At 48.4% G+C, this 18686-nt stretch overlaps 1 protein-coding gene across 5 annotated transcripts in view; it reads left to right on the top strand.

Annotated features, from left to right (window-relative positions):
- Positions 1–18686, top strand: part of PECAM1 (platelet and endothelial cell adhesion molecule 1) — a 75963-nt gene that overhangs the window by 46101 nt on the left and 11176 nt on the right. For 3 of the 5 annotated variants that reach the window (XM_030296217.1, XM_030296218.1, XM_030296220.2), the window contains 7 exons: positions 384–491; positions 1608–1635; positions 2392–2468; positions 5575–5628; positions 7095–7157; positions 9873–9947; positions 12485–12541. In XM_030296217.1, coding sequence (XP_030152077.1) covers positions 384–491; positions 1608–1635; positions 2392–2468; positions 5575–5628; positions 7095–7157; positions 9873–9947; positions 12485–12541 — 462 coding nt within the window. The remainder of the gene's footprint in view (positions 1–383; positions 492–1607; positions 1636–2391; positions 2469–5574; positions 5629–7094; positions 7158–9872; positions 9948–12484; positions 12542–18686) is intronic. The other 2 variants (XM_030296219.1, XM_030296221.1) reach the window with 2 other exon arrangements.

Below are 18686 nucleotides of genomic sequence, written 5' to 3'. Positions count from 1 at the left end.
GACATAGTTTCAGGACCCCACCAATGTGGGTAGAGGTGGCTTCCTAGTGAAGGAGAAGGGATGAATAGACCCCTAAAAAGTAATCTACTTCAGTCCAATGGTCCTTTAAGACCATAGCTGTAGCAAAAAACAAACCAAAAAAAAAAAAAAAAAAACCCAAAAAAACAAAAAACAACATTTCTGCACTAGCTATGAACACAAGAGTTCTTTGGAGGTAGATGCTCATGTAAGATGCTGGTTACAAGGACTATAAAATTCAGTCTTATTTGTTGCTTAAATTTGATATTATTTCTTGCTGACAGAGGAAAAACCTGTGTGTGTGTGTGTGTGTGTGTGCGTGTGCGCGCGCGCGTGTGTGTGTGTGTTTCTTTCTTCATTTCCAGTCTTTCTTGCCCCATGGAAGAAAGGACTTATTGCCGTGGTTGTCATTGGAGTGATAATTGCCACCTTGATACTTGGAGCCAGATGCTGTTTTCTGAAGAAAGCCAAGGGTAAGTACAATTCTTTCACTGCATTCTGGCAGGTCGCCCTGGCCAGGAAACTGGCCATGGATGTGAAATGCTTCAGCTTCATGGAGAGCTGGTGCTCTGCCCCAGCAGGAACTGAGGAGACAATTGTTTTTCTCCTTGTGGGGGGGTCACCTTGATAACCAAAGATTTGAGCTACAAAGCTTTTATTGCCCCTTGGATTGAGCTAGGCACACGTGAACGCAATGGTTCTTCTAGTTGGACAACCCAGAAAAGATGGATCTGGAAGATTGCATCTACATGTGATCAGAAGAAGCTGTTTCTGTGGATTTGGCCACACCTAGTCCTGCAGTTGGTAGAGTGGGTTGTGAGTGCTATGGAGACATGCCCCCCCCCCACACACACACACACTGAATGCCTCCCAATTAATCTGCCACTTGTGCCATGATTTCTACCCTGTGCTTGAGGTTAACCATGCACGGAAGGGAAGCCAGGATCACCCACGGACCCTCAGAAATCAGAGTCAGCTAGCCTGAACTCAAGGAAAAGGGCACAGTCCCAGTAAATTCTGCAAAAATGTGTGTGGAGTAAGGCTACTACCTGGGATGGGTGGGGGCAGATGGATGAGGTGGGGCCCTGGGCTTTTTCTGGAGCAAGAAAGTTGCCACCCTTCTGGGAAGACGGGCTCCAGAACCAACCCCTTCCTAAGGTTGACCCTGGCCTTGGTCTCAGGCCAGCTTGGAATTAAAAGCAGAAGGATTGACGTCACTTTTACTTTTTGAAATCTTCTTGAATCAAAGCGATAATTGCCTGTATATCTGGCTTATCTGGTTCCTTTATCATTATCTTCATCTCAATCACATTCCACTAAGGAAAATCGCTCCTGGCTAAAATAGTCAAAATGTCATATTCCTGAAGGAAATGATGTGAAATCTCTCAGTATAAGAGCAAGAAAAGACTTACTTTGTTTATTTGTTTATTTTCTTCTCTTTTAAAGGCAGGAACAGATTTGGCTTTCTTTTCTCTTTTTATGGGTATTCAGCCTTCAAGAAAGTCAAATATGGTCAAGATGAGTGTTCCTATCTGGTATGGACATGGCTATTTTATACTGACTTTGGATTTTCTCTTTCTCTTTTAAAGCCAAGCAGACGCCAGTGGAGATGGCCAGGTCAGTGTGCGTATTTGGAAGAGACGTGGGTGGCTCTGTAGACATGTGGAAACTGTAGGGAAATTCTGGTCATCAGGAATTTTTTCTTGGGAAACTCAGAAAAATAAGGTCTTAGGTGTGAGTAGTGGAGGTGTGCGTGCATGCGTGTGTGTGTGTACGTGTGTGCATGCGTGTGTGTTTGTCTCCGTGGAAGATTGCCAATCACCCTTCCCTGGGAAAGAATGGCCTTATTCTGAGGCCATGTCCTTCCGACACTCTTACCTGTCAAATCCCCTTTTCCTTATGAAATTATACTGACAGTAGAGGGAATTTTTAGAATTTACTTTCTTGGTAAAATAGAGTTGGCCTAAAAAAAAATGGTTGTAATCATTTTACTGTTTTTGAAACCTCAAATCCAAAAGTATGGAAATGATAGTTCTGGTGGTTCTGGAGAAAAACAGCACAGGCTGAAGAACTCAGAGGGGTGGGATTCGCCTGATAAAGACTGCCTGCAGTTCAGGTTCCCCTTGGCCCTGACATTTATTTTAACGGCAAAAAGTTATTGTCAAATAATCTTAGAGCTGAAAACAATGTTAGCTTTCCACAGGAGAGGGTAAAGTTTTTGTAACTGCAGAAAACTCTTTAAAGAAGAAGAGAAAAAGAAAACTCTTCCTGGTTTCCTCATGATCTTTCCTTGGTTATTTTATTAGTTTGAAGTTAGAGCCAAAAAAAAAAAAAAAAGTCATCTATTCTTTACTTTTTAAATTTCATTTTAAGGCCAGCAGCGCCACTTCTGAATTCCAGCAATGAGAAGATGTTGTCAGATCCCGATACCGAAGCCAACAGACATTACGGTACAGTCTTGGTTTCCCGCAGTTGCTAAGCGTTTTCCCCAGCTGGCTACACACTCCCCTACCGGTCTTAGAAGCAGAATGTGTAGGTAATGGGGTTCAAGTTGGAAGGGAAGCCCTGTCCTCAAGCAGGGGCACTAAATCCAATCAGTCATGGAAGGGTGAGTTGATAAATAAACCAAAAACTTTGGAAGACAGGCAGAACATTTTATCCTAATTTTACCACCTTCTAAACATCCCAGGGAATGTGGAGAATAATTGTAATGCCGTGGATACCCATCCTGGGTTATCTTCCAAAACTTTGAACAGTGCCCAAGTATAATCATTATCCTTTTGTTAGAGAAGGGACCAGTTACCAAATTAGGGCACTGGTAAAACATCTTCTCGGATGGAATTGTTTATTACAAGCACAAGACAGTTTCCTTTCAAACTTTGCCACAATTAATTAAAGTATTTCTCAGATAGTGGAGGCATTAAAAAAAAATGTTACAATAAAGGAATGCATGCTTAGAGGCTGAGTGAAAGCTTGAAAGTCAGCTCAGTAGGGTGGGGAGCCAATCCCTGGAGTTCTTAATCCCATTAAGTCTAGGAGAAAATTGCTCAAGCCTTTGAAGAAGGGCGCCAGCCACTTCCCAGAGGGGGGTATAATTATATCACGCAAGACATCCTGTCCCAGACCACGTTGGGGGCAGTTTTCTTTATCAGCAGGTCTGAGAATAGAATGCTCATGTTCTTTTCTAACTGTGTAAGTGTTTCACAAGAATGAGAATTTTAGGTAGGATATGCCTTTTACAGGGCATACTTGAGAAACTATGTTTTAAGAATTGAGCAATTCTTATAGTACCAAATCAAACCTTTAAAAAGTCAATAAAACGGCCTGGTTGGCTCAACCGTAGAGCATGCAACTCTTAACCTCAAGGTCATGAGTTCAAGCCCCACATGGGACGTGGAGCCTACTAATTAATAATCAAACAAACAAATAAATGGAAGAACCTGGGAAACTGTATTCCTGAAGGCCATCAAATAGAACAGGAACTAAAGAAAGCACAAAATGTGAGACAATCCTTACTAGAAAGTGAATAAAACATTTGCAATAGCAAAAGTAATGGGCCAATAAAGAGAGAAATGGGCAAATATATCATTTAAGAAACTACATACAGGGGCGCCTGGGTGGCTCGGTCGGTTAAGTGTCCGACTTCAGCTCAGGTCATGATCTCGTGGTTCGTGAGTTCAAGCCCCGCGTCAGGCTCTGTGCTGACAGCTCGGAGCCTGGAGCCTGTTTCCAATTCTGTGTCTCCCTCTCTCTCTCTGACTCTCCCCCGTTCATGCTCTGTCTCTCTCTGTCTCAAAAATAAACGTTTAAAAAAAATTTAAAAAAAAAAAAGAAACTACATACAAAAACATTTGGTGAATATTTAGTAAAAAGTAATCCAGTGTTATAGAGAAAATACCTTTTTGTGGTTTAAGGGGGGTTCTTTTGGTGATTCATACTATTTACGCATAAATACATAGACACTTTAAATTAAATGCTAAGAGGTATATTAAAATAGGATTTTCCCCCAAATTTCCAAAATGCAAGAAATACTCTAATTCTTATATTGTCTCTCCATGGATTATTTCACTTTATGAAATATTTTAATAATCACAATAAGTAATTAGTTTTAATACATAATGGAAAATCATATGTTCTTCAGAAGTATTATTTATAACATCCATAAGAATTATTATTATGTTTTTATTCTTGAGAGAGCATGTAAGCAGGGGAGAGGGAGGGAGAGAGAGAATCCCAAGCAGGTTCTGCACTGTCCACGTGGAGCCCTGCGCGGGGCTTGAACTCACAAACTGTGAGATCATGACTTGAGCTGAAATGAAGAGTGAGACACCTAACCGACTGAGCCACCCAGGTACCCTGAGAATTATTTTTTTTTTTTTTAATTTTTTTTTTTCAACGTTTATTTATTTTTGGGACAGAGAGAGACAGAGCATGAACGGGGGAGGGGCAGAGAGAGAGGGAGACACAGAATCGGAAACAGGCTCCAGGCTCTGAGCCGTCAGCCCAGAGCCTGACGCGGGGCTCGAACTCACGGACCGTGAGATCGTGACCTGGCTGAAGTCGGTCGCTTAACCGACTGCGCCACCCAGGCGCCCCGAGAATTGTTTTTAATAAAGAACAACTTGATTTAAAAAAATGTTAAAAAAATTTTTTTACCCACTGAGGTGGCAGCCTGAAGGTACCGTAATTTTTTAAACCGTGTTCTCATGCATTCAGTCCTCCGGTTGGAGCAGGCGAGTTTGCTAGTTTCTGGTTATGGACCCCTTCCTTTAGAATTAAGCTTAACCTCAGGGCCCCTGGGTGGCTCAGTCGGTTAAGCGTTGGACTTCGGCTCGGGTCACAATCTGCTGATCTGTGAGTTCGAGCCCTGCACCTGGCTCTGTGCTGACAGCTCAGAGCCTGGAACCTGCTTCTGATTCTCTGTCTCCTTCTCTCTTTGCACCTCCCCCACTCACACTCTGTCTCTCTCTCTCTCTCAGAAGTAATAAACAAACAAACAAAAAAGGAATTTAGCTTCATGTCTAATGGGGTTGCTCAACGTGAACAATTCTGAATTTTGAACAACCCATAGGCAGAAGTTTTCCTCCCATGGGATGGTAAGCGTGTTTCTGGTGTTAGAAAGAGAACGCACAGTGGGCGGGATGAGGCTGAAGGGGGACCAGAAGGGAATCCAGAATCAGATACGCTGCTGGTTGCCCGCTACACTGAAGAAGTTAGGCCTGACTTCGTTTCTTAGTGGCACTAAGTTGTTGTTGTTGTTGTTTTTTAATGTTTGTTTATTTTTGAGAGAGAGAGAGAGAAAGACAGAGTGTGAGCTGGGGAGGGGCAGAGAGAGAGGTTAGACACAAAAACCAAAGCAGGCTCCAGGCTCCCAGCTCCCCCCCGACCCCCCATGTGGGGCTCAAACTCACAAACTGCAAGATCATGACCTGAGCTTAACCTGAGCGCTTAACCGACTGAGTTACCCAGGTGCCCTGTGGCACTAAGTTTTTTAAACATTATATGAGAAGCTAGAATTTCCATTGCCATTCATCCTAATTGTTATTTTTCAACTAGGTTACAGTGAAGATGTTGGAAACCATGCAATGAAACCAGCAAATGAAAATAAAGGTAATTATCTAATTTAAAAAGTTTTTTTAATTAGAAACTTTACGTTAAAAAAGACCCCTAGGGAAAGAGCTAAAACTGTTAAGGCCTGGGGATGTTTCCCCACTTCTCTCAGTGACCCTGTCCCTGGCCACTGTGTATAAATGGAGATGGCTTGTTGCTTTCTCCAAAGATTCTATCTTGTGTCCTTAATGGAAAGTAACCAAAATTCTAGTGGGAAAGAACTGGGTTATACCTAACAGGGAACTGGCTGATTCAGAATGGGTTACTGAGTACTGTAGAGTACCTCCTTTCTTTTGGATAGTAGAAGCAGGGATGTTTTTTAATTTTTATTTAGTTAGTTATTTTTCATGTTTATTTATTTTCGAGAGAGAGAGAGAGAGAGAGAGAGAGTGTGTGTGTGTGTGAGTGGAGGAGGGACAGAGAGAGAGGGAGACACAGGACGCGGGGCTTGAACTCACGGATCAGGAGATCATGACCTGAGCTGACGTTGGACGCTCAACCGACTGAGCCACCCAAGCGTCCCATGTATTTTATACATAACTTAAAAATATTATTTTGTGTCTCAATATTTAATAAAAATAAAACATACACTATAAAAAAAATAAACTAGCATTGCTGCTAACTTTTAAAGACAATTAACAGTAGATTCCCTGCTACGGTTAAACCTCAGAAGGATTGGGCTAAATCGTAAATCGTTTCTCAAAATTCTTCCCCCCCACCCCGGGGCTCTATCACAGGAGCTAAATCTAAAGTAGGGTCGCCTGGGTGGCTTTGTTAGTCTGCCTCTTGATCTCAGTTCAGGTCTTGATCTCTGGGTCATGATTTCAGACTCTGAGCGGGATGTGAAGCCTACTTAAAAAAAAAAAAAAAAATCTAAAAAAGTAAACACCTGTGTCCTTGACCACATATCGATGTTTTCAGTGCTGGCGAGAAACCCCAACTCTGAGGCTTCAAAAATAAAACAATAACGTAATTTTGAGTTGAGACAAACTAATTTACTGGATTTCACTCTAGCGGCCCAACTGCTCTCATTAACTTGTTTTCCTATGCGTGTGGCTCATACTGTCAGAGCATTTTTGGGGGGGGGACCCTGTTCCCCGTTTCCTGAGATCCTTTCCATCTTGGAGATAGCTTTCGATGCCTGTGGCTGTGGAGGAGGCTTCTAGAGTTAACTGCCATGGATGATACTGGCTGTTTTCTGTGTCTACTGAGCTTTCACAAATCCTTCCCCTGTAGAAACAATGGGGACCTGGGCCGGAGGGCCTTTCCGCATCCTGGAGAAAACAGGACTTGTGACTGTCTTCTCTAGCCCAAGATTTCTCACCTACTTAGAATGGCATTAGGCCTGTGTCTGGCTTCCTCCTCGAAATATGGAATGTTATAATCATTTGAGTGGAAATCTCTAAGGCAGGCTGAGGCTCCCCAAGGAGATTTTGTCTCACCGGTGCTGTGGTTCTTTTGAGCAGAGCCTCTGACCATGGATGTTGAATACACAGAAGTGCAAGTGACCCCATCTGAGCCTTACCAAGGTAAACACCATCCCTGGAGCGATTCCCCATGTTTTGCTCTCTGCTTGGGTGTAGACAACAGAGTGAGGTGTGCTATGACCCGGGGACAAGGGTCCCTTCAGTCGGTCAGAAGGGGGGTGGTCAGCAGACAGGCCTGTTAGACGTGCCTATGACAAGAGCAGTGACCCCCCCCACCCCCGCCTAGGCTTTTGAGGTGTAACATTTCATTAATTATTGTTTACCTACTACTAACCATGAATAAGTTTTATTGAGCAACTACTAAGCGCTAAGAAATGTGTTTGGTGAGAGACTTTGAGGGCAGCCTTACCCCTGGGCGTTTGGACTTTCCTACAGAGGTATGTTCCTTGCCCAAACCTAGCATCGTCCTGAAAAAGTTGCTTGCACACTGAGCTTGTGTAAATGAAATGCACGTTTGAAGGTAGTGAGGGCTTGGCTCTTTAAAGGCACGCTTGGGTAAAGGCTCTTGAAAGTACAGAGTACCCTGCTGTGTAAACAGTGGCACTAGCTTCACACTTCAGGTTTTGTTTTCATGTGTGTGGTTCTCTCAGGGGCGGGCTGGCCTGGAGGCCACTAGTTCTGGTCCTGTGCTGGTTGAGACTGACTCAGAGTGGGCTGGTCCATAGCAAATGCTAGAACAGCAATTTCAGTTGCTTTTGGTCCCACAAAAAACCATGCATACCTTCCTAGCTCTCCACCCTGGCTTTCCCACAGGCCCCTGCGCTCAAAGGAGCTCTCCAAAGCCTTCCTCCCCTCCTGGGAAGCCCATTAGGGCTATTGTCATGCACCCCCCTTCCTGCTGAGGCTGAGGCCACTGCTGTGTCTATTCTGCCTGGCAAGCTGAGGGCCGTTTTCCAGACCAGGCATTAGCCAGAGCCACATGGCAAGGGCATCCCTTTGTTACCTCTAGCTCCATGATTTGGGAAGAGTTTGGGGTTCTTTCTTTCTTCCCTTGCTTAGGTTCTGGGTACCACGTCAGCAGCTATGTGCACAGAATCTTTCGGTAAGGCAGTCCCCGAAGGCCCCTAGGCTGTGCGCCGCGCAGTGGGGCACTGATCCTACAGTCTGCAATCAGAATGGCCCCCTAGAGTCGGTACTCCCCGATCTGCACAAATGCTACACAGGGTGTCCCACTTCCAAGTCTGGACTGGACCTGGGAATGGTGGGGGCCATGGCAGGCCTGAAATTCTCTTCTTCCTTATTTCATTGTAAAGCGGTTTGCCTGTTAGCAAGTTGAGGGCGGTGTTGGACCAACCCCTATGCAAAGGTACGCGTGCAGCCTGCGGGGCCTCTGAGGTTCCCTTTGCAATTCTAGTCTCAGTGTAGCAGAAGGCCTTTAGATGCCTCTAAGCAGGAAATTGACAGGGTCCGTGTGGCTGGTGCAGAGGACAGACCGAAAGCAGACAGGGATGGAGACAGAGAGACCCGTGTGTTAACAACGGGCAACAAGGGATGGGGGCGGAGCCAAAGCGCTGGCAGTGGATGGGTTCCAGATCTATTTTAGAGACATCACAACACTGGATGAATTTTAGGGCAAGGACCAGGGAGACGGAATCACTACAGGTTGTGTGAGGGGACAACTGTGTGGATGGTCATGAGGTCCGAGACAGGGAGGAACAGCAGGTTCAGCTGGGTTAAGTATGAGATGCCCAAGAGGAGACAGCACAGGGCTCTGGTGCCCAGAACTGAGTATGGGTTGGCTCTGCCTACAGGGGCTGGAAGGGGGCTCCCCTCCAGCCTTCTCTGGTCCTGCCAACGCCCGATGCACATGCCCGTCTGTCACTTGGGCTCAGTCCTGTGAGTAACAGCTTATTTCCCTTTAAGGGGACTTCAGACTCAGAAGGAAAGAGGAACCATAACAGGAGGGCAGGGCTGCCCCAGGGTTTTGATGATGTGTAGAAAAACTCTGCTGTCCCCATTGACCCTCCATACTCCCCTGGGAGCTCAAGCAGACAGTCCTGAAGCTCCTCACAAAGGGCCAGGCCCTGCCTCTCGGGGGCTGCTAGCCAGCTCAGGGCAAGGTGGCTTCATTAGCGCTCTGCCCAGTGCCTGGGAGGCCTTGGATTTAAAGTAGCTGACGGAGAAAGGAAGCAGCGTTTCTCCTTGGAAAAGCATCCATTTTCCATTCTTTTGGGAATGTTTCCATGTTAGAGTGTCTGGTTTTCTTTTTCTTGCTTGAACGTCGGGGGCGGGGGGGCTTTCGAGGGAAAAGAAGTCCCAGGACGGGGTGAGGAGGGAAGCTTTTCTTGACAAGCTGTGTGCAGGTAGCCAGCCACCTTTCCCCAGGCTGCTGTGGGGGCCTCGGGAGAGCTAAAATGAGTGCCTCGTGGGTGGAAATGGAGAGTTTCTAGAAGATTCAAGTTGAGCTTTCGGAACCCATCCTCGTTGGTGCTAAGGGACAGCAAGGGTAGGGCAGTCCTGAAGTGGGTGGGTGAGGAAAGGGCTCTGTGGGTTCAAGGCCAGTGATGAGTAAACTTGATCTGGTCTTGGCCAATCCAGTTCCCTGTCCTCAAAGCTCCCTCTTCTACAGCTGGGGTGGAGGAGGGGCTGGGAACCCAGTCCAGCTCTGACTCTGACTGGGCAGTTGCCCAAGGAGTCACTCAGGGATGGAGGCGGGGTGGGAAGGAACTCGTTAAACCGGTTTGTTGCTTGTTTGCTGTGAGGCTAATTGCTGGGAAAACCCCATGACGTTGAAGACTTCTCTTTCTCTGTTAACAGAGAAAAACAGGAGCCAAAATAAAGCACCATCCGGAAACATCCCTGACAGCAGAGACAAACAGCCTGCTGGCCTGGGTTAGTCATTAGCAGGCAGCTGCATTGCAGGGGAGGTGGTGACGAGCGGCCTGGGGTGGGGGTGGGGGGGCTCCCGCCCATCACCGAAGGGCAGAGCAGGGGGGCAGCGGGAGGAGCCGCTGGGGCAGCTGCAAGTGTAGCTGCTCAGCCAAGGACGGAAGCCAACAGGCTGATCTGCAGTTATAAGGACGAAGGGAGTCAAGCGTGACTCTGGAGTCCAGAGGCTGTTAGCGTGTCCCCAAGGTGGCCAGAGAGGTCTACCAGCAACTCTTGTGTTCCGGGGGGCGGTGGGGCTTACAAGGGTGTCCAGGCCCCCACGTTGGCCACCCAGCCCCCTCCCTCGATTCCTTCCCTGTGGCCCCCACTCCCATTGTGGGGCGGGGGGTCGGAGGAGGAGCTGGCAGAGACCCCAGAGCACCTATATTGCTTATCACGGCATTGTCTGTCCCATGGCCTGGGCTTCTGAAAGCTCCAGTGTGGGTGTGATTTGCCTTTTCCCTCCCGCTTCAGCTTCTACCCTGTCCAGCACACAATAGGTGTTAGGATCATACTGAAGGAGTGACTTCCCTGGGCCTGACATTGAGCAGAATCCCTTGGGAATGTGAGAGATTTCCCCAGGAGATATGGGAAACCCTGGAGCTTCCCTCTACACCCCTAAATCTGGTGCCACGGAGGGAGCTTGGTATAAGCATCTCTGCTGGCCTCTTAGAGAACGGCAGGTGTCCGTTCTCTAAGCTGAGAGCACCTGGTATCTCAGTCACTCTAGTGAGTACCAACTCCTGTTTGGTGCCCTGGGTGGGGGGGTGGGGGGGGGACCCATATGAAGGCTTGTGCAAGGCCCTGGCCACCCAAAATGTCCCAAGTTCACCTGCTGGAGTCTGAAACACCCCCTCAGCCTTCCTCCTGGTGCTCAGGTCCTGGCACGGGAACCACCGCCATTCAGTGTCTAATGAATGACCATGATTTCAATTCTAAAATCTAAAACCTCAGGGAGCAAGCTGATTATGCCAAAGCCTTCCTGAGGCTCGGGAGACCTGAGATAGAGGCACCCGCAAGTGCATTGACTGGTGCCGTCACTATCTCGCGAAACCTTTACGGGTGCCTCCAGGTAACTGCATTGACTGGGAGGTGCACCAGACCCCTGGAGAAGCTCCGGGCCCATCAGGGGACGGGCAGTCGTGGGGACAAATAATGTCAGTGTGGCTGTGGACAAGTGTCCCCAAACTGCCGTGGGAGCACAGGGGGCCTAGCAACTGCCCTGGGCCCTGAGAAGGGGTGCATGTGTTGGGGTGTATGCAGGTGGGTGAGGGTATGTGTACCCAAGTGCGGAAGCAAAGCCTGTCCTGAGACTTGGAGGATGAGGAGGAATGGGGCAAAGAGAAAGGGACGGGCCAGCGGTGAAAGGGTATGTTCAGGGTCAGGGGGCATCCCTGGGGCCTAGGGAGTCAAGGGTATCTTGGTGCAGTTAGAGTCCGTGGACATGCCCCAGCCACCTGCCACCAAGAAAAATCACATGGTGCTGAGCATGGTGGCAGGAAGCATCTTACCCGGTCTGGGGCTTCATTTCCGGATCTGTAGAAAGAGAATGTTGGCCTCATGGCATGAGCCACCTTTCTACAATGAGGCTTCCTTGTCCTTTGTGCAGGTGAGAGGAGGTAGGGGAAGAAGTGGGGTCCCATCCTGTTTCCTGAGGGTTCATGGATGTGTATGTATGTACATGCTGTGTGTATACACCCTCTATGATTCATACAATGCGTGTAGATACACTACGAGTGTGTGTACAAGTGTGTGTATACACAACCTGTACACCTACTTCAACTTAAACAGATGACCATACGGGTGCTTTGTCCTCTAAACCCTGGGTCTCCCCTGAGTGTGATCCATACCCTGGCTGGTCATCTGTGCGCCAGTCCAAAAGAGTCCAGACCAGAGGATCTCAACCCCGTCTGCCTATTGGAATCCCCTGGGAGCTCTTAAAACCCACCAATGCCAGGGCCACTCCAGAACTAATCAGAATCAGAATGAGGCCCACGTGTTGGCGTGTGACATCAACTAGCCCCGCTGTCAAGATTTTAAGTGGTTCTCAGTCCCAGCTGATCCTTAACATCACAGGTGAGGCCCAGGCTCGAACCCAGGCCTCGGGTGATTGGGAAGTCATAGCCCAGCCTCCTGGGAGGGGCGGGGAGAGCAGTTGGACACAGGAACGCACTGGCAGGGAAGGAGGTATGGGACCACTGAGCAGGAGGCTGCAGGCCTATGCTGGGAACCCCTCCACCTGTGAGTGGTCCAGATGGACCCATAATGGCCCGTTGACTTCATACTTCCAGACAGAGAGTGAGGCTACTTAGACCAGGATCTTGTAAAGCCAGGGAATGGCCTGGGCTTAGTGGCATTAAGGTCTCCAGGGCTTGCTGGAGACAGGCACTCGTGGGGTGGGGTCGTGGGTAAGCAGGGAGCCTCAGACATTGTCTTGCTTCGGCAGTGGGCCGACCTGGTGCCCAGAGGCAGCTGTTGACCTGTGCTTGATCACTTTCCAGGTCTGGAAACCAAGGGCACAGAGACGGTGTATAGTGAAATCCGGAAAACTAATCCTGGTGAGTGAGGGCTTCTGACTCCCCGAGCCTGGGGGACGCTTCCTCCTGAATCATCCACGTGGGCCTTGGGAGTGGGCAAGGAGAAGGAGCAAAGGAGGCCCCTTACACCGAAGTTGTTGACTGTCTCTCCCCCACCACTCTTCAAATGTAGCCACGTGTTACATGTGCTATAATTTAGTCAATGAATGCTTATTAAGTGCCCGCTGCAGGCCAGGCAAATAGGAGTTTGCATATTCGTACCCAGCTGATGGGATGTGTCCCGGTGCCACTGTGTGCTCACGTGACCCCGAGAGAAGCAGTGCGGCCCTGCCTGTTCTCGGAGGCCAACCAGTATACCTCACCTGCCCCACTCCCCAATGGACCCTGGTGCACGGGACCGGGGCGGGGGTGCCCGAAGGCCTTAGTGCTGTGCTTCGAAGACCTTGGGTAGCTTCAGCCTTTCTGAGAACCCCCTTTCCGCCTGGGCGTGGGGTACAGATCTGCCCCCATTTCCTTTGATTCTTATTTCTTTGATTCTAGACCCCGATTCAGTTCCCATCTCCATTACTTCCTCATGAGGAGCTCCCCCCAAGGACTGAGCACAGTGCCCAAGCAGACATGGGCCTGGGGAAGCTCCCAGCAATAACATTTGTGTGTGTGTGTGTGTGTGTGTGTGTGTGTGTGTGTGTGTGTGTAATTATTCTATTCCATCCTGGGGAAATGAATGAATACAAAGATTACTTTTAAATTCTGAAAAAATAGGGGTGCCTGGGTGGCTCAGTCGGTTAAGGGACCGACTCTTGATTTCGGCTCAGGTCGGGACCCTAGGGTCGGCTCCGTGCTAACAGCACAGAGCCTGCTTGGGATTCTTGCTCTCCCTCTTCCTCTGCCCCTCCCCTGCACTCTCTCTCTCTCTCTCTCTCTCTCTCTCTCTGTCTCTCAAATAAACTTTAGGATAAGTAAATTCTGAAAATCAGTCACAATCCAAAGGGCATAAGATTCTGGGGGAAATAGTCACTGTGAGTGTATCTTGCTTTGTATAACAGACCTGTATTTAAGTGGAAACTTTGGGAGAGCCTGGCCATTCCAAGTGCCGTCCCCAGACCAGCAGCCGTGGGTGTCTCCGGACCAGCCCAGCCCCACAGAATCAGAATCTCCAGAATCTGAACTCTAACAGGCTCCCAGATATCGCTGGTGCTGCCAGCGTTTGAGGAGCACTGTCTTACCAGAAAAGCCTACTTTTTATCTGAAAGAGGAATCACCCCTTAATTTATATATATATATATATATATATATATATATATATATATATATATATATATATATATATAAAACCCAGCCTCCTTGTGGAACTTGACACTGACTGACTGATTTTCAGAAACCATCCCCTGGGGGAGTTTTTGGCTTCAGTGTCTCATTTTGTATTCTCAAAATATTCAGAGCCAGCAAAATGCAAATTCAGAAATAAATAGGCCTTCTCTGTCCTTCCAGTGTAACAAAAAGCTAGAGTTCTTGTAGGGCTCATGCTTGGTCCTGTTGGGTAATTTTTTTTTCCCCAAGACATTCTCTTATTTTTTTTTAATATGAAATTTATTGTCAAATTGGTTTCCATACAACACCCTGTTGGGTAATTGTGTGAAAATTGTATGAAACCCCTCCACTCTTCTTATGGTCCCTGAAATTGTTCATTTGGGTCGCTTTGGTTATGCAAAACCTCACATTTATTGAGCGCTTACTGTGTATGCCAAGTGGTCTGTGTTACAATATCTCTTTCAATCCTCACATTTAAGTCCCATTTTACAGATGAGGATACTGAGGCATAGAGCAGTGAAAACACCTGACCAAGTTCACACAGGAAGCAAGTCCCCAGACTGGCCCACCCTGGACCTGAACTCCAGGCTCCTGATCAGGCTCCCGCAGGGATCCCCCGCCCCAGGACCAAAGGCCTGGGGGTCTGCCGTGGCCTGGGCCAGCAGCTGGAGGTCCTTTACAGCTGGCTGGCGAGGGCCACACCCAGTGTCAGTATGAGATGCCCTGCCCTGAGACTGACAAAAGACAGATCAACAAGGAGAAAAACAGTGATGAGTAAGCCCTCAGTGTGGTTAGAACTGGGGGCTTCTTTAGCACGTTAGGCAAGAACAATACATTTGTGGAGAAGTGACAAAACAAATGGGAAGGTAAATATCTGGGGGAAACGAATGGAATAAGGTTTGTTTAGGCAGGTCCATCTCAGCACCGCCTTTCTGTCATCTTGGAGGCCAGAAGCCTTCCCTGGGAGAGGGACTCATGGCTGTCTTCATTTCCCAGGAACTTCGGCTTCTGGTCAGATAAGGGAAACTCCTGGAAGGCTTCCTTCTGCATCCTCTGGCCCCAGATAATCCCATGCCAGTGTGGCATATTTGGGGGTGGCATTTACACCTGCTTTAGGGCAGTTGTTCAGACGATTCTCCATGCCTGAGTCCTCAGTCCCCCACCCTGGGAATCTCGCTGCTCCCTCTGGTCTAGGGCAGGAATGGACCCCAGGGGCTCAGGGTGGTGAAGGGCCCTGTTTTGCTCGCAGACATCTGAGCCCCAGTCCTGGTGCTGCCCCTTAGCAGCTGTGTGACTGTGACCAAGATGCCTGACCCTTCTGAGACTCCAGGTTCTTCAGCTGTTGCATGGAGATGAGATTAAATGAGAAACAGGGGGTGAGGTTAGCTTGGGGGGAGATGGGGCTAATTACCCCAGGCACGAGTCCGTCTACTATCCCTATCATACAGCGAGCGTCCAATCCGTGTTGGCCAAAAGATGCAGGGGAAACTTGAGCCCTAGGGTTCAGGGCAGGGACCAGGCACAGCCGTCTCCCTCCCCACCCCGACTCCCAGCCAGAGCCCCACCTGGGCCATCAGGAGTCAGCTGGGGCTGGGGCTCCTCTGTAACCTGGTCTCTGAACAGGCAGCTGGCTCCTGCCCCAGCGGTTGCGGGTAGAGAGAGCCCTGGATGTTGTAGCCAAAACCACAGTGCTGCTGTGAAAGTCCGTGTGCTCACCTTGCCTAAGAGGCTCCCGTCCTGGAGGCCAAGGGAGCTGCTGTTTCCCAGCATTTCCTGCTCGGTGGCTGCTCCAAGGCAGGAAGCTGTAGGCTCCTCAGTCCTCTTCCTGTTCTTTCTTTCTGTCCCTCTTACTGCGAGACGCCTGCTCTTTGTTCAGTCCTCAAAACCATCCTAGGGTTGCCGGAGGTTTTACTACTGTTCCTGTCCTGCAGATGGGAAAATGGGCCCGGAGGCTAAGTAACTCATCCCAATCCTAAGGCCAGTGATGGCAGAGCAGGGACTCCAATGCCGGGAGCCCGGCTTCACGTTTCTTCCCGGTCCTGCCAAAGGGACTGCCTGCTGCTGCCCTTTCCAGCTTTGTTCGGTTTCACATTACCATCCGCTTAATTAGAGGATTCAGTTCTATTAACAGCCTGGGGGTGCCTGGGTGGCTCAGTTGGTTGAACGTCCGGTCTTTGACCAGCTCAGGTCAGGATCTCACAGTTCATGAGTTCGAGCCCCGTGTCGGGCTCTGAGCTGACAGCCTGCTTGAGATTCTCCCCCTCTCTCTGCACCTCCCCAATTCACACGATCTCTGACTCTCTCAAAATAAATACATAAAGTTAAAAAAAAAAAAAAAAAAGAGTAACAGCCTGGTATGGTCTGGGTGACCCTGGGTGAGTCATGGAACCTCTCAGAACCTTGGTTGCCTTGTCTGTGAAATGAGGGGCAGGGGCTCAAATGTAGATGGGGCATTCTCCAGGTGTGTTAAAACACAAATGGTGTGGTACCACCACTCAGACTTTGTGATTTCAGTAGGTCTGGAGTGGGACTAATTTGTATTTCTTTTAGTATTTTTTTTAATGTTTATTTATTTTTGAGGGGGAGAGTGAGCAGGGGAGGGACAGAGAGAGAGAGGGAGACACAGAATCTGAAGCAGGCTCCAGGCTCTGAGCTGTCAGCACAGAGCCTGGTGCGGGGCTCGAACTCACAAACCGCGAGATCATGACCCCAGCCAAAGTCGGACGCTTAACCGACCGAGCCACCCAGGTGCCCCAATTTGTATTTCTAAAAAATTCTCACATGTTGCTGCTGTTGTTCTGGGGACCACACTTTTAGAAGCATTTTCTAGATGCCCTCACTTCCCTTCTGATTATACCTCTGTTATGTTCCGCTTCTTGCTTGAAGAGGTAGGGTCTTTCTTACTCCTCAGCAATCCTGAAAGGATCCTGGAAGGACTGGCCTCAGGGTTGGCCAGCAGAGAGAATCCTCCAACTCACGTACATATGTGCATGTGTGTGCATGTGTGTGTGTGTGTGTGTGTGTGTGTGTGTTGGGGGGAGGAGGGTGACACACAATAAAATAAAGACCTTGGGGGAGGTGGGTCTCTGGACAGGTCGGTGAATGGGCTGAGTACAGAGCTAAGGCTTATCTAACCTTTCCTTCTTAATTTTTTATTCTTCCCATCTTAATTTCTTAGTTCTCCCCACCTTCCAACCAGCAGCACGTCAGGGCTGACTATTTTGGGAAATGGCTCACAGGGCGTAGTTCTGGCTCTTAAACCCCCCTTTTCCCCTGAGTGATACAAAGGAAAACTGCTCCTCTAGATAAGGGAAAGGGCATTGGGCAGGCCTGCCTCCAAGGAACAGCCCCAGGGCGGGAATCTGGACAGGACCAGCGTCCTGGAGAGAGCGAGGTGGACTGCTGGCTCCTGAGTGTGGGGGCATCTGTAGGCTGTGGGGGGAACCAGGTCTTTGCAATCTTGGCTTTAGGCTCTAAGCTCACAGCTTTGGTTGTGTGTTTTAACTGTGACAAAATACACATAACACCTGCCATTTTAACCACTTTGAAGTGTATGTTTCGGTAGCATTAAATACATTCACGTAGCTGTATAACCATCACCATCCATCTCCAGAATTTTTTCATCTTCCCCAAATGAAACTTTAGACCCAGTAAGCAATAACTCGCTACTCTTTCCAGCCCCTGGCAACAACCATTCTACTTTGTCTATCTGTGAATTTGAGCAAGCTCAGTGCTTCTGTATTGAGTGAGGTGGTTGAATGGATGATCTTAAGTTGCCTTCCGGTGATGACGTTCGGAGAGTCTCAGTGTCCTGGCATTTGGAAGTCATGGTCATTTGTCTATGCTTTGGTCCATCCAAAACCATTCCCTAAATGTTTTGTTCTAAGCAACTTCTAAGAGTCACTTCCTAGGTCCCTTGGAGGCAATTCTAATCCTTTACTCACCCTTGACTCCAAGACCCAATAAGTATTTGCTTCTACTAAGCCTGAGTTTTCCCTCCAAATCCGAATTAAATCATGGAGCTCAGGGGCCAACTCACTGTGCTTCTGGTACGTTTGTTTTGGCTGGAGTCCAGCTGGATGGTTCTTTGCACTGTAACCCTAAGAGGAACACCCTGAGTGGGAGATAGAGACTAGGGTTTGGTCTCAGCACTGCCCTTACCCAGTTATATGACTTGGCTCCCGACCCTTACTTCTCCCCTGGACGTCAGTTTTCTTATTAATTTTCAATAAAATGTCCCTCCCCCATATGGAATTGTCACAGTGAACACCGCAGTGTTCCTTGGGAGTGTGTGTAGGTGGATAAGCACTGCGGTGGGCAGGTGGATTCAATAAAATTGGTATCTCTTCCAACTGAGTATCCCCTGCTGGGTCATGGCCATGGTTAGACAGGTCTGCTCTTCTGTTGGGAGCCTACTGTTTTGTTGATGGAGAGCTAAGTTAACATCTTATCCCAGCAGTCAACTCAAGTCTGGGACAAAGAAACCTCTGATCTTTGAACGTTTCCCTTTCCCAACTGTTAGGTGATTCCTTACAAACCGTTAGGGAAAGAAGGAGAGGGGTTCTCAGTACTAGGAAATTTATATCCAGAAGAGGCCCAATTGAGAAAAGCCTAAGTAGAAGGGACAGCAAGCCCTGGAATGCCCCCAGAACTGGTTGAGAAAGAGCTTTTGCATTTACATAACCATCAGCTTTCTTAAGGTAAAGGAAAACTTGCCGATAATTTCTGGTAAGTTAGATCTGCAAGGTTAACACTTCAGGCTCTTTGAAGTACTTATTCCCTTTTCAATGACTTGCCTAAGATGAGGATTTGCAAATTCCAGGCAGCAACAGTAGCTCTGGTTATGACTTGCAGT

The sequence above is a fragment of the Lynx canadensis genome, chromosome E1, assembly GCF_007474595.2.
Source record: "Lynx canadensis isolate LIC74 chromosome E1, mLynCan4.pri.v2, whole genome shotgun sequence".
In the NCBI taxonomy this organism is placed as follows: Eukaryota; Metazoa; Chordata; class Mammalia; order Carnivora; family Felidae; genus Lynx; species Lynx canadensis.
This window is presented reverse-complemented; position numbering and strand designations above follow the sequence as displayed.